At 42.5% G+C, this 23,700-nt stretch overlaps 1 protein-coding gene across 1 annotated transcript in view; it reads right to left on the minus strand.

Annotated features, from left to right (window-relative positions):
* Nucleotides 1-1,772: 1,772 nt before the first annotated feature.
* LOC137874582 (NACHT and WD repeat domain-containing protein 2) overlaps nucleotides 1,773-23,700 on the minus strand; it is a 43,830-nt gene continuing 21,902 nt past the window's right edge. The window contains exons 5-8 of the mRNA XM_068713343.1: nucleotides 15,217-15,420; nucleotides 14,478-14,628; nucleotides 11,914-12,503; nucleotides 1,773-8,375 (exon numbers count right to left, since the gene is read on the minus strand). Of these exons, the coding sequence (XP_068569444.1) occupies nucleotides 4,485-8,375; nucleotides 11,914-12,503; nucleotides 14,478-14,628; nucleotides 15,217-15,420 (4,836 nt within the window). The 3' untranslated portion in view covers nucleotides 1,773-4,484. The remainder of the gene's footprint in view (nucleotides 8,376-11,913; nucleotides 12,504-14,477; nucleotides 14,629-15,216; nucleotides 15,421-23,700) is intronic.

A 23,700-nucleotide genomic window follows, 5' to 3' on the forward strand; every position in this document is an offset into this window, starting at 1 on the left:
CACTGCGTTTAAATAGTCTCATTGTCTAAAATGAAAAGAGAAAGAAAAGCGCTTCATTTTATAGATTTACTGATCAGTAAAGAACATCACATAGGATTAAACATTTGCGCAACAGCTTTTAACTTCCATTGTCTGTTGCCCTCACCATGTTTAATTTCCTCCTCTGTCCTCATGCGTTCACATGAAAAAAAAAATCCCAAATTCAGCAGCGCAGAGTGGACTCTATGATCCCTTCTATCGCCGACAAACAGCTCTCGCTGTTCACCTGAAATCCAAATAGAGCAAAGAAGCCTTCACGTATCGGCGTCTCTCCTCCCAGCGTGATTCAGAAGAATTAGGTCAGGGCTTGTTGGTAGTTATCTCTCCAAACTGGGGTCTAGTGTTGAGGCAATGGGGGGAAATGTGGGGAAAGAATACAAGATAAAAGGGATGAAATGAGCCACGTTGCTTCTCAGGGATTGGCTTTGTTGTAACTCACCTCACACACAAGGAATGGTACTTTGTAAAATGTAAGCTTTGTCTTTGAGCAGCCTAGAATTTATGTGATTTCCCCCTGTGCAAACATCCCATATTTAGGGAAAGGCTTCCAGTTTGCGTTAGTACTCCAACAACCAGAGGATTTGGGGTAATGTTTGGAGCTTTTTTTGCTTCTACTTAAATTCCAGCTTGCCCGTAAGGTAAAAGTGTGACGTCGTGGCTGGTTTATCTGGCCTGCCAGAGAGTGGGAGGGGGAGGGGGAGAAATATGGGTGACTCATAGGCTTCCCCATTGCTGAAAATACACCTTACAGTAGAAATAATGCAAGGATGACAAAAGGAGGGCCCTGGCTTATAGAGTAAATGCAGCTGACAATGAAGAAGCTATTTTAGGGCTGAGTAAATAAGAGGCAGTGTCAAACTGTACCAACTGTACGACCAAAACACACACACACACACACACACACGCACACACACACTATAAACCTGTGGAGGCCTCCTGTTCAACAAACAAGTGGTGTAATTATATGCCTGTGTGGCGCTGCAGGTGGAATGTGCTAGCGATAGTCAAGCCCTTGTTGTCATAAGGACTGGAAGCAGCCCCAATAGCCAACAGACATGAGCTCACCATCATTACAATGAGAGGCGTGACCAAGCCCCGTCACCGCTACGGACCTGATGTTGCCGTGGAGACAGGACACACACGGACACACTCGCGCGCACACAGATTGGCTTCGAGTGACACAACTGGGAAATTAAAATGGTAGCCCAAAGCAACAGGGTTTTATTGGCCAGTCACAGCTTGATCCTGGATGTGTTTGCCTTGCAAGTTTGTGTGTGTGTGTGTGTGTGTGTGTGTGATTGGCGCAGGGCACAGTACAGGTGCACTGCACATGCATCGCCTAATTATAATGACAATGTCAGCCAGTGTTGGGGAAATATTCACCACGCTTGTCTGGCATGCGGCATCAAGCGCAGAAGAGCAATTACAGGCCTATCAAATCATTTCACAGCTCTGTTGTGTGTGTGTGTGTGTGTGTGTGTGTGTGTGTGTGTGTGTGTGTGTGTGTGTGTGGAAGGCTGTCAGCACTGTCACTGCAGCTTAACTTACAACTACCTGTACTTCAGGACTGGGCTAAGTGTAGCCAATTAGAGGAGAGTTTGTTCTCATCAGTCATTGTCTTCTTTGAAATCAAAGGCGGTGAATTAAATGCTTTTGTGTCTAAAAGCAGACACACGATCTTGTCGCAGTCCCTTATTACAGTGAAAAGCCGTAAACGGTGGAGTGGAGGCAAAAAGTGAACCATTTTATTACGTTAAAATGTTTCATACAAACGATGCATACACACTAGTTTCATATTGCTTCAGACATAAGTTTCTTTTCTGTTTGAATTCCAGTTAAACAACTCTGTAACAAAATGTAAGTACAACATTTATGAAAATATAAATCTCTAAACAGGTAAGTCAGTCCTGACAATACAAAGAATACAATAGAAACATTCATTATACCAGTATGTCAACTATGAGTTGCAAACATGTAAGTTATTAAAAGTCATTCAAGTTACTTAACATACAATAATACCGTTAACTGGCTTCCATATGGACACATTCAAATATACTCTGAAACTGGCATTCCAATATATTTTTAAACTTTTTTTAGCAAAGATAGCACATCGTCTCTATCATAAACATAATCACAGTAGAACACTGAAACAATTTGTTAACAATATCAGTACAGTACAAGCCTCAAAAAACAAATGAGACAGTCAAAAGAAACACAAACTATAATCGGGACTTTGGCAATTACTAATATCTTACTTTTTTCAATTTAAAAACTCTTTAAGTTGTAGGGAAATACAATTTTTAAAGCTTGATGCTGCTACCCGGTTTGAAATTATCCAAGGGCCATTATCTCAACAGTTCAAAACTAGTAAACATATAATAAGATGGAATAGCCCTTGAAAAGTATATGTCAAAGTGTAAGTGTGTGGTTTTCAATCATGCCTGGCCGATGATTGGTCTCATCAGAGCTCAAAATTGCGTTTTGGGTTATTACAGACATGCTTAAAAAGCAATCACGGCACCTGCAAGGTACAACTTCATAGATGAACTCTTTGTCAGCAGATTGTCAGCACACCAGATCAAAACAGCTTCTATTTCAGCCCGTCATGATGTCACCACAGTCACATTTCTATGGGCTCACATAAGGGTCAAAAAGATTAAGAGATATATCATTCTTGTAACCACTGTGAATATGTAAGGAAAGCATTTTTTTTTTGTAGAAATAATAATAATGTCTCAATAGAATTTGTAGCAGAAAGTAAAAGTAAATGTAAAAAAAGAAAAAAGTGTTTTGGTCATGATTTTGGCTGTAAAGGTTTTATACTTGTGGATTCATCAAACAGTTTTCTGCTTTGAACACTTTGAACCCTTTTTTCTGGGTAACCTCGCAATTGACGCAATATTATTTTGCTTCTATTAATTGTATTAATTCTATACATCTATTTATTTTACTTTGACAGTCTCAAATTATTTCTCGAACTACTTTTTTTCCCTACACATTCACAATATTGAATTTTCCATGCAAAGTTTTTTTTTTTCTCACAGGTTTACAAAAGCTGATACACAACCAAAGGTTTTGAAATTATTTCTGAACATTTCACAAGCACAAAATCTTATTGGCCTTTATTTGATCCCATATATTTCCAAAGGTCCTGTCTTTGCTGTCAGGTGTTAAGATGACAGCATCTTAATTTTGTATTGATACCAGGCAAATATATATATATAGAAAGAGACTGTAGCATTTCAAGTGAGTTAACTGTAGACTGCAAGAACCAGGATGGCCTTGTGTATTTTTGAAGGCATATCCAGTACCTATTTTAAGACAACTCTAGATCACGTTAAACAATTTACACAATGTTTCATATAAATAAATCTAATAATTTCTCACAAACCACTGATAAAGTGCTTCCATCTACTCTCTAAACCTCTAAATATATTCACATGACCAAGATGTTTCAGTGAAACATTGGGCTAATCACTCTGTCCTTTTCTACTGACACATTTGAACAAACTCCACGAAACCTAAAGCAATTACACTGGTTAAGGCGTGAATGTGTATGGTGCTATGCTACACTGTATGCTCAATAGTGGTGTTTCCCTTAAAACAAACAGCACACAGACGGATGGAACTGCAGGTAAATTCACACCAAATTTCCGTAAACTGTTCCAAGAAATTTCTACAACTATCATTACGAAGAGCAATGCCATCGATCTCTCATGTTGTTGACTGGATTTCGGTACACTGATCATTTAGATTTAACATCAATGCAAGTATTGTGTAACTGTGTGTGTACTGTGTTTACAAATTCCCTGCATTTTCATAAATCTTGTAATCTGCACATAAAGAACATTTAAATTCCAGGCACTCACTTTGATTGCATTAAGCACAACATAACATTTTTAAGGAGTTGCACAAATTGCAGCAGCCATAAAGGGATATGTACATATGTTCATAGTTCTTCCTTTTTTCTACAGTACCGACTGATGTTGATACAAACATAAATCTACTCTTAGACATTATGGCTTAATGTGCACAATGTAAATAAAGATAGTGTACAATGAAAGTGGCTAAGATCACTGGAATGGCATTGAAAATGTTTGACCAAGACATTTGAATAATAACTTTGTTCTTCAAATGCAAAAGGACACATAATGGCAAACTAATACTCACAGAATTTACATTTCTCTTCTTTTCAAAAACAGTATTTTTCTAACAGTCTTCATGTGTAAAACAAAGAGAAACTGTATCATAAGTTGGAAGTAAGTAATACATAATTTGAGTGCAGCGTTTAAACGGTCGGCCCATTAACTACCCAGAGGGCTGACATCTGCAGCTGAATCACGTGGCTGTAAACAAGAATCAACTGCAACCCCAGAGATTCAAAACTTTGTCACCTCTCTCCACCCGCCTGTCCTAACTCCACCTGCTACTCTGATCTCCACCTATCACTGCAGCAATTCAGTCTTTTTTGTAGGCGTGGTCGACTCACCCTCACCAGAGTCAGACACGTTGATAGGGCTGTCCCTGGAGAAGACCTCGGTTGACTCCCTCCAAGTGCAGTCGGCAACGGTCTTAAAGGAATGGTTGCCACATTTGGGCCGCACCTTTTGCGAGGCATTGTTGACAATCTGTCGGCTGTTGGAGGTGGCTATCTTTATCTTGAGGGCAGCATCCACACGATCCACTACTGTGTATGTGCCGATGCTGCCGTCCTCGAAGCCAATGATGATGTTTAGTGCTCGCTGAGAGAGAGACAGGAAAGTGGGCGTCTTGTATAGGGAGCATGTGCCGATGCTCTTGCCATCAGCAAGGCGCATCACGATCAGATTGGACACAACACCGGCCTCATCGTCTTCATCACAGCTCCGGAAACAGACGTACACTAGATAACGTCCATCTCTTGATAATTTCTGACGCCAAATTATACCAGCAGCATGGACAAGCCTCAGCTTCCCGCTGTGAAGATCCAGGACATTAATATTCTCATCGCCTTTGGACACAATTCCTACTTTCCCATTGGGCGAGATCTGGAAGTCCTCTAGATTTTTGAGGAAATTGGTTGGCAGCTGGACTCGCCTGCAAACTGACTCATCTGCCACATTCCAGATGAAGACGGTCTCTGTGGATGTGATGAACACCACACAGTCAGGGCAGTCAGGAATGAGCTTGAAGTTGACAATAGTAATGCCATCATCACAGACAAACTTCTTGGATACGCTGCCTGACCACAGGCTGACAGCGAGGAGCTTGTTTTTGGAGCTTCCCACAAGGAAAGTGTTTGCTGTGGTGATCAGTGCATTCTGGAGGGTGACCAAAATGTTGCACACTTTGTGCCCAGTCCCGAGCCTCCAGACTCTGGAGGCGTTCTGCTCGCAGAGAGACACCACAAATTGGTCATTGTGGGTGATTAGCAGCTGTGATATTTTCTGTCCATTGATGCGAAAGATGTTTTCTCCAGTGGTGGTTTGCCAGATGTACTGACTGGACTTGTCATCTGATGTCACCATGAGATCCCCTGAGGAGGTTAGAACACAGTTCTCCACTATGCCCTCGTGCTTAAAGACTGTTTCAATAAAGCCAGTGCCGAAGTTCCACTTGTGGACAGCTTCTGAACCATCCATGGTAAACACATAATCCTCTCTGCCGGACAGCTGCAAGGTCTGGATCTTCTTGCCTGTTTTGTCAATATTAGACATGGCGGTGATGATATCAATGTCCCAAACAGACAGCACGCCGCTGCTGGCAACAGAAAGGAGCAGGTTGTGATGGGTTGATTTAATTAGTTTGACAATAGCCCCTGAGATCTCAATCAGGCTAGCCATGCACTGTCCGCTGTCCCTCCTCCAGACAAAGATGGAGGAGGTGTTCTCCATGGAGGCCACAATGCTTTGTCCATTCTTGGAGAGAACAGCAGCCACAAAGCGTTCAGTGCGTTTGGCTTTGAATTTCTCCACCATTTTCCACACTTTTGTGTCCAGAACCTCTATACTTCTGGCCTTGCAAATGAGAATGGAGCGCTGGTCTTCAGATAACTCAATGCCCACCACTTCACTGTCATCCCCTCTACAATCATAATCCTCCATCAGACGTGGGTTGGTGATCTCTTTGGTGTTCCATACTGACAAACTGCCTTCATTGTCAACCATCACCATTTGGCTAAGGGTGTCCAGAATTAGAATGGACTTTACGAATCCCCCAGAAAACTCAGAAGTCACAGTGGCCAACTTGTCCCCATTTCCCAGATGAAAGACGGATGCAGTGTTGAGGTACTGGCCACAGAAGGCGTACATTCCATCTGGAGAGCACTGGACACAAGTCACCTCATACCAGCAATGAAATTGGTAGAGAGGCCAACCGTAGAGTAGGTCAATAACGTTGACTTCTTTACTAGCCTCAAGCCAAGCCAAAGCATGGTGGGTGGACAAAGTAAAACCATTGATAAAGGCCACCCCACCAGTGACACCACCTTGCTTGGACCCCTTGATTTCAACCTCAGATAAAAGGCAGGACTTGTGATTATCATAGATGAGCAACGTGTTTTTGGTTGTGGCCACGACCAGATACTTTTCATCAGTGGTTAGCCTGATTCCAAGCACAACGGATTTGGCTGTGTCGATCTGTCTTTGAAGTTGTCTACTCTCTACATCCCAGGTGCTGACAGACCCATCTTCGAGGGCTACAAGGACTATGTTTGGGGCTAGAGTGGGCAAGATCTCCACAATCTGCATGTAGCTTGAGCACAGAGGAAGCCTCTCTGGACTGTAGGTGACATCCATAGAGGAGTGGAGAGGCACAATGGAGCAGTACTTCGGGCCATCTTTGTCACACTCCAGGAGGAGGTGTCTGAGCTTGGGGAGGGAGGTGACAACCGGCAGAAGCCTTTGCTGCAGTTCTGCAGACAGTGATGCTGGGTTCTTCAGCACTTTTACCTTGATGCTACGGAGAGTGGTGGCCAGGAACTTCAGTTCTTTCTCTTGGGTGTAGCTGTAAGCTAGGTCAATGTCTGTTACAGCCTTTTCAAACTGGCCAATCTTGATCATTGTGTACAGCCAGCTGAAGTTCATGATAACACCAAACATGAGGTCATCAGTGCGCCCACTCCTGGTAAGGTGGTACACCAGCTCTGTCATCTTCCTATGGTTGACAAAGAAAATGTCCGGCTCCAAAAGATTGCACTGGAACACCCAAGGCTGCTCTGGAGTCTGTCTGTCATAGGAGTACTTGTCAGAGGACGTTTTTTCATGGGACTGGTGGGGGTTTTTGTGATGAGATATATTCAGGGAAGTGAAATGGTTGTTATCGTAAGTGAAGATCTTCTTCCTGCCTCCTGACCATGCCCCCAGGAAGTACTCGGCTAGGAGGCTGTGCATTTGATGGACGTCCTCCTCGTTGCTGAGATACAACTTCTGGGCGATGAGATGCAGGTGTCTGTTGGCCCAAACCATCAAGGTGACGTTACGTACCTGACGTTCCACCAGATAACCATCCAGCTCCTCTTTAAGCCTTGCAACCAAATCATAAGAGATCCTCAAGGGGTTTTTGAGATAAGTTGCCACAATTACATCACCAAGAACTATATTATCAAGAGACAGAATGTCTTCCAGTTCGACCTCAGTTAGCCCAGCCTTGGCCATGGTGATGTACCCTAATGCTCGGAAGACAAATCGTTGTCCCAACTTGTTCTCCACCGAGTAGAAGAGCTGTTCTATGCTTTCGTGCACTGTGGAGCACAGGGACCTGTCGTCCACATCTTTGTGAGACCTCCAATGAACTACTTCTCTGTAGATGAGGTTGACAAACATTGGCAATGTACACTTGGCAAGTGCCTCATTGACATAGATCTGTTGGCCTGAGGTGACCTTTCTCTTCACCCCAAGCAACTGCTGTTTTAATGTTTGGCTGCAGACCTTGCGGTCCCTCTGGATTAATTCCACGTAATACCCCTCATCATGGATGAGCTGTCGAAGTTTCTGCAGGATGCCGTGTTTATTGGGCAACGTTGAGACTACAATGCGGACTGTCCGAGGCAGATGTATGGGGAGCCACCACAGCTTGCGAACTTCGTCCGCATCGGAGAGCTGCTCCAGGGCATCCAGGACAATGACCAAAGGCCGGTGGAATGAAGATTCCCCTAGAAGGTTGATCAGGAGCTCCTTCATCTCCTGGATCTTGTTAGGCAAAAAGTGAATCAGGCAGCGGTAGTTTATTGCAATCTGTTCACAAATGCTCTGGAGGAGAGTGCGTAGGTCTGTGGAGAGCAGGCTGGAGCCAATAAAACGGACAATAACAACTGGGTCGGTTTCAGGGCCCATCTCTTGCTGCAGCCAAGTGTAGGCCTGAAAAAAAAAGCATTCAGAGATGATTTTTAGAATATGTAGAGTACAATTTTTAATTAAGAGTTCTTTAAATAGTCCACATTAGAATAGCACATATGGTAGTTACATAAGGCTATAAACTGGGAATCAAATGAAAAAATCCCAATAAATCTGAAAAATAGAAATTGTAAAAAATGGAGAACATTTTCAGACATTTGTTAAAATTTATTGCGAGTAAACTGTACTTTTCTGTATTTTTCTCGGTTTGGTAAACAACTAGAATGATCAAATCTCTACAGTGAAGCTAGAGGGACCTAAGTAGTTGTTCTAACAGTACGAGGCAGGGCTTTTACATTTTACCTTATGACAGTGTGTGTGCTGAACAACATTTCTAACTGTTATTAGACATTTAAAAATTTGCAAATCTCAGTAATGTTCATGTTGAATGGCCTCAGATGTTCTCAAAATAATTATTACATAGATTTAATTCATAAATTAATAATTTCTTCAATCGTGAGAAACATTCTATGAATGAGCACTACTCCAAATTTTTTGAGGCTTCATTGGTATTATAATTCCATTCATGTATTCATTAAATGGCCCAGCAGAGATTTGGGGAGACATTAAGATGTTTTTTGACACATTTAGGGCAATAGTGATGATGCTTGCTCCACATTCAGCTGTTTGTATGTGTGAGAGACGGGGGAAAAAGAGAGAAAGAGAGAGAGAGAGACACAGAATCTGAAAGTAGATCATTTACAATTATAAATGTTTTACAGATGTCTGTGTGTATGACTGAATTTATAAAACTAAAATACAATTAGTCAGCCTGCTTGACTTTCATAAATTGGTACATTTTTATAAATATAAACTTTTTTATAGAAAGTTATTGTCAACTAAATTGTACTAAACTAACTAGAATCTGTCACATGCTCTATTGTGTTACATTGAATACAGCTCAAATGTACCTGTAGAACAGGAAGGCAAGATCATAGAGATATAAAATGGCAAACGTTGCTTATCCTCTCAACATAGCTAACTTAACACACTATTACAACCAGACAAAAATGAAAGTCTACAAAACTCATTATCATTGGTCCAAAATTCAGCAGAGTCTCTGAAGACTCATTCCTGCTTTGGCAATATTCTTTAAGTGTACCAAAGCAGCCGTTGCATTGTTAGGAACATATTACAGTACCGCTGTTAATTATGCTAACATCTAGTTTAATTCATCATCTGATATGTATTATTCTAATTTTGCTACGGAGTATGATTTGGCTGATAAGACTACGAGTTGCTGTGGTGAACTGAGAAGATTAAAGCTCTGAATAAAATATCTAATAAGATATTATTATTATTATTATTATCAGCTAATTCATTAGTGTGTGTCTTTTTAGCGATCTAATTTTGTAAGTTGTGGATTCATACTTTTCTCTGCACATGTACAGAACCCAAGTTTTAGAGCTCAATGCGACTGACAGACAGATCACACAAAGCTCTGCCCTCAGTCCCACAAATGTTTGATGGTTATGTGCACAAATTAAAGTTATCAATATTTGCACATTTTTTTCTGCCCTATATCACTATATGTACATATTACAACAGGCAATTCTTAAATACTAAAAACAAAAACAGGACATAATATTACCTGTACTGTTACATAACAGAAGATAAGATTAATAAGGAGGAATCTGTGTCTGTGCTTCTGAGTTTACACATATCTGCTTCACATAAGCTGTGGTTGGTATTTATTGCTTTACGTGAAGAAGATCTGGTGTGGATTGAGCTCAAAAGTAAGAAAATAAAACAAACAGGTTGGTGTGAATTACACTCTGTGGACTCCAGCGCAGAGCTGTGGCACAGTGGCCCCAGACCACTTCACCCTTTGAATTGTTTGGACAGCGCATCGCCTCTTTTAGTCTCGCCCAAATCTAATAACATCCCTTTCTCCTTCAAACACCAAGGCCACATAGGATTTCAAACTATCATTATTTCTGTCTGAACTTGCTGCGAGTACTAACTGGCTGGGGATTAATACACAGGATGATATGCTTGCGAGAAACTTCAGCCAACTGCAGAAAACTACAATTAATGTGTGATCAACATCCAACATCTGGGTTAAACTACATCATCTGGTTCTGGAAGCAAGTATTTTATGATTTAGGTCCTTTTTCTCTTTTTTTGGGGACCAAAGTAGTCAGTGCAGTTTCACATGTAAAATTGGACAGACCAGTCACAGACTGTATTAGTGTAATAGGGTTGTATGATAAATCAGGAGGCGAATCTGTGTGGGCAGTAATATGAGTATTAGTACAAAATGTGATACAATCGTTTGAATCATTTCAATGAAAATCGTTTTATTTATTAGAGCCAAAACAGAAAATGTATTTTTTACTGTGAGAATTACCAGTCAATTCAACAAATAACGGACACAACTGATATCTAGCTTTTTGTGCATTCCTAAAAGCGTTTCTGATGATTTGAGGAACCAGTTTTCCCTTTCTTGTTTACAAAAACTTGTTTATACTTGAGGAAATAGTTTGACAGCCAAAATGTTAAAATGATGCTTTAGAAAGATCCACCTGGTATTGAAAACTAGAAAGAACAAAGAAGTTTAAGGCACGGAAATCAGGACAGGCTCTAAAAAAGCAGGTTAAACTCCCCTGATGACTAGAAACTAGACACATGGTCCTGTTACTTAATCCTTGTCCATGTTCTCCAGCACACCTCCTCCTCCCCGATCACTAAGCTCGGCTTTATGAGAGTGCGCCTTTACATTCTGTGTTGTTTCTACTTTCATCCTTAGGGCCCGTGGTAATCTTCAACACTGGAGGCTTTGATCGTTGTTGCATTGCTGTTATTGTAACATTTAATGAACCCGGATGACACGAACGGAGCTCACAATGAATGTGTGTATCAGTGTGACGTTTATCACAAAGGGTTGGACAGGAGCGGTAGATCTGCGGGTTTGTGCCGTGTGATCTTGGCTATGGTGTGATCCTAATGGAGCCGGGCAGCCAGATGGCACACACAAAAGCCAGAGACCGAACAGAAAACACAGAGCTACACACGCACGGCACAATCGCTTTGAGAAACAAAAGTACACATGCTTGGTAGAAATCTCTACAGATGCTCACACACACACACACACACACACACACACACACACACACACACACACACACACACACACACACACACACACACACACACACACACAAAAAGCAAACCTGTGAAGTTATATGTGGATGTACAGTGCACACGATCGCATGGCCTGACAGGAAATCATAGACGTGTGCATGGCAATGTGCTGTCTTTTTGGCAGACGCGCAGATGGTCAAGCGAGCGTTTGATGAGAAAAGATGAACAGTTGCACGCCCCCTCATACTCCGCGGTGCAAAGATGGACACATGCTCAGATCAGACAGACAAGACGAGCGGAAGCGTGAACGCACTGCGAGAGCCGGCTGAAATGAGGGAGGAGGAAGGGGCGGGGATCACGCGAAAAGGAGAAAGATAACGCCATCATTTAGAAAAACATTCTGTCCGTCATGTCTCACCTGTTTGGCCACCTCGGATAGCAGCAGTGTCTTCCCAGTGCAAGGCCCCCCGTACACCACCAGAGGGCTCATTCTGCTCCCCTTGGAGGGCAGAAGGTACTCTTGTACGTAATCCAACGACTCGGTCTTGAACTGGTAGAGTTCAGCGTAGCTTTTACAGAGCGACAGGTGCTGCAGGATCTCGTCGTACAACGGGTCCGTCTCCGTGCCCAAGTTCTGCTGGACGGTGGCTTGAATGATATCCACCATGTCCTCGTAGAACTGTTTACACAGACCCTCCACATAGTGGCTCTCCACTTCTTGGGAGTAGCCCAACTTCATGTCGCAGTGGGTGACCGAGGAGTAGACCCGGAGGTTGGAGGCAGCGACGACTGTGGGGATGAACTCGTCCCGTATCTTCAGAAGGCGTTCGTAGGATTCCTGGTTGCGCATGACGCGATCGCCGCTGACCACGATGTCCATGTAGCGGGTCATGTCGGGGATTTTGGCGAAGCGGTCGAAGTTGGCGATCTTGCGAATGTAGCAGACACATTTCCTGAGAAAGGCAGGAGTTTGTTTCCCAAGGGCGAAGTCTAATTCATCCTCCAAGGCTGAAATAAGAGAACAATACAACTTAGAGGTCTTCCTCGGCTTCTCTACGTGTGATAACTTTTGAAAACTCAGCATTGTGTTTTGACTTAATGGCCGATAAGGACCACCTCTGGTTTATTATGTACAACAAAGATAAACGTCTCACAGATGTAAGATTTAGATTTCTTTCAGAAGCAGAGCCGAACGGATTTTGGAAGCCTTTAGCCTCCGATTAGATGGTTTTCTCTTGAGCCTTATTTTAGAGGAAACAAAGTTGATAAAATCACATAAGCCAGCACTACTGAACTGTATCACAGGCTCCCCAACAACAACAAAGAGCCGGATGACTGAAATTCCGCCAGCATCTCCTGTGTAGTTCAGCTCACATGGTAGCTTACTAATTAGGTGGGAGCGAGAAAAGCGCAAAAAGGAAAGTTCCAGGAGACGGCACAACTTCCTCAAGCACTGCTTAAAGCCCAATTAGAGTGTATAAAAAGTGCAGTTTCCTGACACAAAGGAGGGGCTTCCTTTTTCATGTGAAATTATAAAACTTGCTATTCTCTAATTAGCTTATTCTTTATTTCCTTCCATTTAAAAAAAGCCTACATGCTGTGCCTGCTCTATCAGAACAGGGCCAGGCCTATAAAACATAGGCCTTGTCATCAGATTCAGATAGCATATTGCTTAGATCATCTACCACAGTGACAGTCTGAGAAACAGAGATGTCTTGAAAGATTAATTCAATGCTGTCCAAACAATTCAAGTAATAACTGGGTGATTCCTATATGGAGTCTGTTACAGACAGGAGCAGATACGGAGCAATCCAACTCTAGCAGAGTGAAAATAAACAGTGGGAGGAATTGTTCAAATGTCAAACTTGTACCTTTAGCTTTTACACCAGCAGAGGTATGAAAATCTGAGGATAAACTGTTTTGTTTTCTTACTCGATTCTCTGTTTGATCTTAATAGGAGTGGGTAGAAAATTAATTGTATTTTCAAGAACCACAATGTATGTCAGCCTGATAATCACTGAAGTCATTGCATAATAACAATAAAAGCATGAATAAAAAGGGGAAAAGTGCGTGGTCTTGGAAAAGTCTTTTCTGTTTTCACCTGTCATTGCAAAACACTGTTAGGATTAATTACCGAGAAGGTGAACATAAAATTGAGTCGATCGATCAATCACTGTCATCTGCTGAGCTGAGTCTGACAGATCCTGATTGCATCTCATCTCTTGTTACCAATTTAGTGACAAGATGACAATCTACACAGCGGCCTCACTCATTAAATATATGACCTTTGCTGTGTGATTTGTATCCCTCTGAAGATTAATGTTATATTTAATTTAAAGAAATGTATATATTAATTTCACCAAAATATACACTGTTACTGTTACTATCAGACGTACTGTTAATTAAAAGGTATGAATTGTTCGATTTTGTCGGAGATATAAGGTGACTGTGTGTCACCTTCACTTACTTGATCCACCTTCATTATCTGGAATCTACTTATTAATTACCAGATTAATTGATTTGGTGCTTGGTCTATTAAATGTCAGAAAAGTGTGAAAATTATGAAAAGAAATATAAAAAAAATAATAATAATTTCGAAAACTAGGTGAAAATGTGTTAAATTGCTTGTAACATATTAAGTAATTTCATAAAAGACTAAAATACAATGAATAATTACGTTTAAGAAGCTACAACCACTGAATTTTTGGCATTTCAGAGTTTCATTCATTTCATTTTTCAATTTTTTTTTTGAATTAATTGCTTCGATAAAAGCAGTATATGTGACCCAACATGAAAAAAAGATGGCTACATAAAAGCTGTCGTTTTATTTGTGTCATGTAAAAATACATAAATGATTTCACAAACCAGATAGAAGGGAGCTTCCCATCGGACAGTAAGGCTTGTTCCGACTTGAAAAGACGTGATCAAAAGATGTGACACGTGAAGATGAAAGAAGAAAGAAGAAGTCGACCTGAAACTAACCAGAGCAAAGGAACTTCTTGGCCTCAGCGCTCTTCATGGTCCCCTTCTCCTGAAGCTGCAGCACCGCCGTTCGGAAGATCCTCTTGATCTCCTCCGACACGTTCCTCCAGGCTTTGTCATTCTTGGTCTTGGCTGCGCTGCTTGACTCCATCTAGGCAGGACGGAGAGCAGGGAGAGGACAGTGTGACTTCACAGCGTAGACAGGAACCGAGGGAATGTGGCTATTCATTGCACCAAAGGGAATATTGTTCCGTGATTCATTTAAAATGAGCGCTTTATGGGGGCCGGATCGCTTGAGAAAATCTTAACTGGTATGATTGATTTTTTTTTAAAGTGATTCTGATATCTAAAAGGGAATTTGAAATATTTTTCATACACTTTCATATCAAAATGTTTTTAGCATCCTAAAGTGTGTTTAAGTGCCACACCGGCCAACAATGCACAGTTTGTTGGACGACTTTGATGTGGTAATTTGCACGTGAAACTTTTTGGCAAACAGTAAAGCATAGCACTATTTGCTCTCGAGCTGAACACAAAGTTGCTTTTCTTTTCTGTATGTGCATATAAAATACGTTCCTCAAGGATAATTTTATTCATGAAGCACTGATCTCAAGGACAAGAATCCATTATCGGCACCGTAAAAACCTCTATTTAGTAACATCCATGTGGGTAAAATAATAACCAGGAAGACAAATCCCTTCTCTGCCCCTTGTAGTGGTATCATGTTAGCCGGACTCACAGAGTTCTGGTAGTTCTTAAGCATTTGGGCTTTGGGTTTGAGGTAGTATGCGGGTGGCACAGAGTTTTCATCCCTGCAGTACCACTCTTCCAAGATGTGTGTGTCCAGCCCCGCCTCCACCGCTGCATCCAAGATCATCTCGAACTCCGCTGATTCCACCTCCCCCGGCACTCGGATGCTGCCGTACTTTTCTCCCACCAGACCCTGAAGGGGGGAAGGAAGGAAAGGAAGATAGAGGGTAGGGAAGGTGAGAAAGAGGGAGACAGCAAATGTGTATAATCATGTTCCTTCACACTGTTTTAGGGCTCTTTTTTTTTTTTTTGGACCAGTGGCGCAGGGTGAATACCCGAGTCAATGATGCACACAGTGTGACTTATTTAAGGCAATTTCGGAGCCACAGGCGCAACTGTGGTGCAGTTGGGACATCCACCGGCCAAATTGTGACATCAGGGTCGCAACTGCCACCACGATTGCCCACTCTGTGTGCACTACGGCAACTACTGACGGGCTCTCTCTTGGATGGAAATTGCTTTACACCACAGCCTCATATGTACAATAAGTGTACAATTTAAATATGTAAAGTGTTGCACCCTTCTTCCCACATAGAGACATTAACGTTCAAGTGTTAAAAATAACAATCACGCTCAAGCGAGAGAAGACTGTGGTTGTTCAGTGAAAATTCCACCTGCCCGCCACACGACACACGCTATCACACAAATATCACAACATGACGACATGTAAAAGACAGAAAATTGCGTTCTCACACGACGAGTGAAAAAGGAAACAGGCGGCGAGTCATTTTCAAAGGACGCTGATTTCAAAATGATACTTTTAAAACAAAAGTATGATATAAAGAAGGACATACATATGATCAATTAATAATTACCTCTTAAACACTGAGGTGAAAACCACCAATCCCTGCTGAATAATTCTTTGTTTTTCTTAAGAAAAAGGCACAAATGTTCTGCTGCTTCTCTGCAAATGTTTGGACGACATGCTGTTACATAAAATACACAGCCGTGGCCAAATTTCTTCTAATGCTCAGTAATCAGTAGTATTAAGCGAACGAGCAGATTTGCTTTATATATAGAACAGATGGGTCTGTTTTAAATGAAAAGGAAATTAATGCATTAATTAAAGTGAGGAATGTAGATTTGTGAAAGTCAAAGACCGTGAAATTTGATTTAATTGTGCTTCTGTACTCCAAGTTAATGTTATTTTCGTCACGGCCGCCGACACCATCATCATCAGTCTTATTCACCAAAGCTAATACCGGCAATCGCTCTCCATATCGTCTCAGCCAGAAAACTAGAACACTCAGCTGCATGATTAGACATCATCAAATTAAATAGTGGCCTTTTCATCCCACTATTATCTCCCACTCCACATGGCGTATCTACTGTAAGCTCCAATGAGTCTCCGTTCCTCCCCCTCGGCATCTACGCTCATGCTTTTGAGTGACAGCCGATTCAATACCGTAGGATATGATCAGGGCCGTTTATTGGCTCGATCCCTGACGTGCTCTATCGGTCACATTCGCAGAGAACGAGGGCAAAAAAAATATATAAAAAATCACTGGAAATCCTCTGCTCCATGACCAGCTGATCTTTACTCCATGTGTCGTAATTCACATGCAGTCGAGGTCTCGGGGCGAAGACGCGGAGCGAGTGAGGGACAAGCCAAATGACTGTGAGCTCCGATGAGCAGGAAAACTACGTTGGTGCGCTCGGGGCAATGACGCTTCAAAGCCATTCCATGTTGGACTCCTCGCTCCCTTGGCATTCGCAACGGGAACAGATGCAGAGAACAAGCAGAATCAGATGATGGCATGTGGCATGGTCTGTAGGAGAGCACACTCTCAAAACCCACCAATGTGCCCATGGCGGATTCGTTTTACATGCAGTTTTGTGGCCTTGTTGCACACATTTGATACCGAAGGTTCTTTTTTTGCAGCTATTTCGGGATCTGGAAGATAGTTTCCATGTACAGTATCAGTTGTTTTGGAGGAGGAGGTGTAATTTTCAAGGTTGGGTATTGCGTTTTGTATCCAAACCCATCATTCACATTATATAAAACATTAAGCCGACCCACTGATGCAGTGGAACAACACATTAAGTGTATGTATCCTGCACCGAAGGGTGAAAAACTATGGTAGAAAATATATATATATATTTTTGAATCCCCTGAATATTAAAGCATTTACAATAAAACAAGAGGGTTAAAAGGAAAATAAAACCAGATGACGATAAATAACCCCCCTGTGACTGGAATATTCAAGCGCATGCAACAAAGCAAGAAGCCCCGTAAGAAAATAGTGCTAATTTAAGTACAGAACATGAGCCAAGCTATCTGTCAGACAGAAAATACAAGTACAAAATAGAGGAAGAAAGGAAAGGGATTCCCTCTTGTGTGTAACTCTCTGCGTTCCCTTCCTGCCAAAACAAAGAGCTTAATAGATAATTAGGGCAGGCTGCTCACTATCTTCCGCTGTGATTGACGGGAACGGTCATGAGCTACATTCAAACCCAAACTGTTTCAAGTGACAGGTGCACCATTTAGCTCAGAATAAAAAAGGAACAACAATTAACTGCACACATTTGCTCTCCAAAATGCTGAAAGATAAGTTTCATTCACTCACCAGAAATGTGAAATCAACAAACAAGTTGACATTCTTTTTGGGATCAATGTGATCCAAACCATTAGTTTTTGGTGGTTTTTTTTGGAAATGGAAACCGGTACCTGATGCTAGCGGAAGCAGTTTACAGTGAGAACATCTGCAGAAACTCACGAGTAATTTTTCAAACAATGGCTCCTTGATTTCAGACATATGTACACAAAAGCAGACTTCTCATTTCTAGCTGCCAACAATTTTGCAGGCTGAAATAACAACCGGATGTTGTCAACTTTGACTAGCTAACTAGTAGTTAGCTAATTGAGCTATGATTACACACAAGGCTTTTTTATACGTAACCTGTCACCAACTACAGGAAGTATATACCATTTCAAACCGTTAGCAGTAATACGTCATCTTTGTCATAGAGCCTCTTTAGTTAAGTTACTGCTTTTAGTAGTAAGCTAGTTAGCCAGGCACGCTAACGGGCCTACTTGCAGTTGCTGTTTCAGGGAGAGGTTTAGCAGATGGTAAATTATTTGCTTAGTGCAACGAGTACATTATAAACTAATATTGGCAAGGCTTGAGTATGGACCTGTGACGGGACAGATTCTCGAACCACCGTGCTGACCTCATCCACCTTCTTTAGAGGGCCTTCTATGACTCATGGTGCTGCAGTGGTGTGTCAGTAGAGGATGCAGGCACTGGGCTGAACTACAGCAATGCTGAGAGAGAGACATATAGTGTGTGTGTGTGTGTGTGTGTGTGTGTGTGTGAGAGAGAGAGAGAGAGAGAGAGAGAGAGAGAGAGAGAGAGAGAGAGAGAGAGAGAGAGAGAGAGAGAGAGAGAGAGAGAGAGAGAGAGAGAGAGAGAGAGAGAGAGAGAGAGAGAGAGAGAGACACTCTCCAAGTTGCTCACAAAAGTCTGTGTCAGGTTGCCTCGCGGTGAGACAGCAGGATGAATGAGTGGAGAAAGAGATTAGGATAAAGCCAACTGGTGTTTCCTATCAACATGACAAAATAAGGTGCTAACACACACACACACACACACACACACACACACACACACACACACACACACACACACACACACACACACACATTTACAGCACTCCACTTTTCCATGTATTCCACTGTCACTTCTGTCATCCACCCAACTTACCCAGGCCAAACTGTAAAAGATGTCCAAATATTTGCCGGGTGGTTTTAACATGTCGTGTTCTCCAGACAGCAGAACTTCACTCCTATGTGTGTGTGTGTGTGTGTGTGTGTGTGTCTCCTATGTCTCACTTTTGAGAGGGGACCAAGAGGTAGTAGTTCTTATTACACTTTAGCAGCCGCAGGTGCTAGGAACATAGAAGGCTAAAGTGAAATTAGCAAAGCAGATGGCGTCCAAAAGCTATTCCACTTTTAGCCTCCCTCCTCTGCCTCCCTCCCTCCTCCCTCCTCTGGTTTTTCATCCGTGGAAGGGGGTTTTATACTCTGGCTAAGTGCACTTTATCTGATGAGCCAGTTGGGAGAGGCGTCTCAGATATTGTACACAGCTACAGTATGAATCAACAAATCAAACACTCACATGGTCAATCAATCAAGGAAACACACAGTCAACTGTTCCGATATTTGCTGCGTAAGCTTTGGCAGTGCAGAGGGAGAAACGGCTCTAAAAAGAAACCGATGATCCGAACAGAGAAATATTTAAGTTTCAGAGACATGCACGCTCACTCACAGAGCAGTGAGCCAAAACCATACTACAAACTGATATTATATCACACAGTTTGCTCTAATTTATACTGTTTTTTTGCAGTTAGTATAAGAAATCAATGAGATATGTTCTCTGTAAGAAAAAGGCTGGTGAAATTCTATATTTTTTGTTATTGTCAGCAAAGGAAAAAAACAAAATCCAAGTATTAGCGTTGTCACCACTGCTGTCCTTTGTGCCGTAGAACTATGTTGTTGTCCAAAGGCGGTGAAAAATCAATGAGCCACACCACTGCACTGGGCGCCATGTTTAGATGAACACAGGGACCGTTTTTAGTCAATCCAACACACACGCACACACACACACACACACACACCGTCTTGTTGCTGTAAATACTCACAAGATCAGCAAATGTGTATTAATCCACCGCTACAGTACCCAGCTGTTTTAGGAAATGAATGGAGCTTTTACATAATTGAAACCCCATGCTCTTAAAGATTTACATCTTCGGTGGGAACAAATGGGATTGGGGCTGTAGGAAGTCAAACAAGTATTGGCTATGAAGAGATGATGGTTTCTGTCATTTCACAAGATTTATTGAGAAAAAAAAAAATAACATCAAAATGTTTTTCCGAAGAATCAATACTTCCTCGTGTTTTCAAGATCAGGAGCTGTCTCACCATCACAAATCACACCGCCTGATTTATTCAGCAGCTGTGAGCAGCTCCTCCATTTTACTTGTGAATTTTCTGTCAACAGCACACTTGAAAAGTTCAAATAAGTGTGCTGTATGGATTTGCAACAAAGCTTCAGAGTTGCCAAACTACAATATTTGAATTAGAGCAATTTTCAAGAACACAGGCAGAGACAATTTCCACATTTCAATAAGTCGGTCTTTTGTTCAATTCCTGCATGTTTCTCTCTTTGCTGGATTCTAGGCACTGACTGTTTGCTTTGAATATCAACTTCCACTGAAGACGAGAGGTCTTATGTCATGTTAAATGAATGGAGGAGAGGCAGAGAGAACATAAGAGCGACAGTATCCTCTACTATCCTCTTACACGCGGCAAACCTGCTCCACGGCGGCGCAAACGGAGAGAGAAAAAAAGCAGAAGAACTGGATGAGCGGCTGTGCGCTGTTTGCCGATACCCGTCCTTGAGGCATTTATCAAGTTTTAGTGTTTTTTTACACGAGGGAATTTGAGACTGTTGGAGAGCAGAAGAGCGGAAAGGAAAGAAGAAGAAGAAGAAGATGAAGAAGAAGAAGAAAAAAAAAAACAGTCATGGCTCATTGTCATGCTTAATCTCCGGGTCAATGACACCGTCACCATGCCAACCCCTGTGATCGCCATGGAAACCAGCTTTATTGCATCGACAGGTTAGAGAAAAGCCCCCCTCACCCAGGTGTGTGTGTGTGTGTGTGTGTGTGTGTATCTAACAACCCTGCGCTGCCACCTGTCATGTGTTCAGCCGTGCCCTTTGAAAAACACTTGCTGTAATTGATTCCTGTTCATAAAGAGAGACATATCCAAAGCTGGTTATATAACAGCTCTGTCTTATGAACTAAGACGACTGTAAATCCTGATGGTCACACACGCCCACTAAAAGAAAAGAACTTCATTGTTTTTTTTATATAGTTGTAATTTCCCTCAAGGACCATTTTTCCACGTCATGTAAAAGAGATTAACAACATATGTATTTTTCTCATCTGAAATAGTGACATTTAACTCCATAACTCTCAGTGATCCGGTTGAGATGAGATGCTTTTACGTGGAATTCCCAGTACAGGGAGAAGATGTGGAGGTTAGTCTAGACATCGACGCTCGTATTTTGATTCTCGAGCACGGCACAGCACTGACTGATTCATAGAGGTGAACGAGGAGCGATGCGAGCGCCAAAAGGAGTATAAAGAGGTTTCTTGTTGTTGCACAGATCCTCTGTGGCAGCAAGAAACACACCTACACTACGCCTGTCAGTCCTGTTTCCTGTGTAGTGTTTCTGGGGAGCCTGTTATTCCAACTTCAAGCTCCCATCCTCCCCTTTTACTCTCCTCCGCTCTTTAACTGTCCTTCTGCAACAGAAACGCACCCCACCTCCTCTGTTTTACACCAACAATCAATACAGATGAAATGTTGTCTTCCTCTTTTCTTCTGTTCATCCCTTCTGATCCCTGCACTGGGCTCTGTGACAGTTGTTGCGGGCTGCAGACCCCCAGATCAGCTGCTCTTTGAAGTCCCCTCTTACTGCCATGTGACTGATTGTAAAATTTTGTGTGTGTGTGTGTGTGTGTGTGTGTGTGTGTGTGTGTGTGTGTGTGTGTGTGTGTGTGTGTGTGTGTTAGCTGGGGGTGACGCTTGGGAAGCAGCATTTGGAAGCCAAGGTGCTGATGATGGTGGATGTGTAGAAACTGTGAGCGGCTGCATGTCAACAGTTTGAAACAAAGAACAAGAAAGCAAACGAGAGAAAACGGAGAGCACAGAAACGGAGAGCACAGAAGAGAGCGACGCCTGAGCAGTGCTCGCTGTCTTACACGCACGGTTTGAGATCTACTGTATGTTTTTCGCAGGAATAACAGAACCCTAAATTCTGCTGATGTTTTCCCTGTCCTCACATATATATATATGTATATATATATATATATGTATATATATATATATATATATATATATATACACACACACACACACACACACACACACACACACACACACACACACACACACACACACACACACACATCTAGGTCTACCACCTCGTAAAAATAAACAATGGTTCTCCGGAGACGGCCCAGACAACCCAGAACTGTCATAAACGGGGATCCAAGTCCCTGATCAAAGAACCCGAGGCTGCCGCTCGGAGCTCCCCGGTCCTGGAAACCGGGAGCCGGGCCGCAGGGACTAAAGGCAGCTGTCTCTGACAAGTCTGAATGGGACTTCATTCTGTGGAGCTAATGTGGCCTCCTCTGCATAAAACCCTTCATTCACCACCGAGGCGGACGAGTGAAACGCGCCATTAAAGATTTAACCAGCCAGATGGGGAGGACGTGCGCCGCAGACGCATGTGTTTGTGTCTCTCTCTCTCTCTCTCTCTCTCTCTCTCTCGCTCTCTCTCTCGTGTGTGCGGGGTGTAAAGGGGTCTGTATCACCGAGAGTCACAACCCAACCGATTCTCAATCTCATGACAGAGAGAATGCCTCGGGTCAAGATGCTCTGTTTGTGTGCGCACCGTGTGGGTGTGTGTGTGTTTTGAAAGCGGGAGAGAGGAAGAAAGACGGATCAGAGGGAGACTTGAACAAAGAGCTGTGTGTGTGTGTGTGTGTGTGTGTGTGTGTGTGTGTGTACCTGAGTTCCTGCTTGTGTGGTATTGCTCGGGGGTCAGTCCGGGTTAAGATGGTGAAATTGCAGCAGGGACGGAGGGCGGCGAGGCCGACGGGGAATGAATGAAATCAGCGCGGCGCGTACAACACCGCAGTAAACACCGAGCCGGCGGCACAAAAGCGGAGAGTGCGTCACTTCTTTTCAACTCGGACCTGGTAGTTTCACTGCAGTTTAGCCTGATTGAGCTCACATTGTACAGCCCTAATATCGCACACAGTGCCTCAATGAGCTTTAGAGACCATGACATCAAATTTCACATGAGCACACAAGGACAAAAAAAAAAAAGTACTCAAGGCAAATCTTCTAGACTGCCAACATCATCAGCAAACAACTTGTCAAAGCGCAGGGGTCAATTTTCAAAGTACTCAAGCAATATTTGTAAGAAATTCTCCAATATTGTTGCACTATTAAGGCACCTCTGGGAGAGAAAAAGCGTGGACGTGCAGTAGATGGAGAGAAAATATATAACGCCAATATTTAAGAATACATTCATTTTAATTTTATGTCACTGCAACCTGTTGTAGTTCAGTGTATGCCGCCCACACTCACATGACATACTCTAGCTGCTGGTACGTATATCTAACGCACCCTTTGGGTAGAGGGCGGCCTATTCAAGCTACCTTTTTTTTCCAGGTGCTGCCACACTGATCACTTGCCAACTCTGCTGCGAACACTTGCTGTTACTACTGCAGCATTTCATAAGGAAGCCTGACTGTTACCGCTTTGATCACGTGGCTTTTAGAGAGAATAACTGTCTTCTTGCACCACACTGCTCCATGCTGCTACCGGTGTACCCTG

The sequence above is a fragment of the Cebidichthys violaceus genome, unplaced genomic scaffold, assembly GCF_023349555.1.
Source record: "Cebidichthys violaceus isolate CVI_PGR_0920_01 unplaced genomic scaffold, fCebVio1.0.p SCAF_19, whole genome shotgun sequence".
In the NCBI taxonomy this organism is placed as follows: domain Eukaryota; kingdom Metazoa; phylum Chordata; class Actinopteri; order Perciformes; family Stichaeidae; genus Cebidichthys; species Cebidichthys violaceus.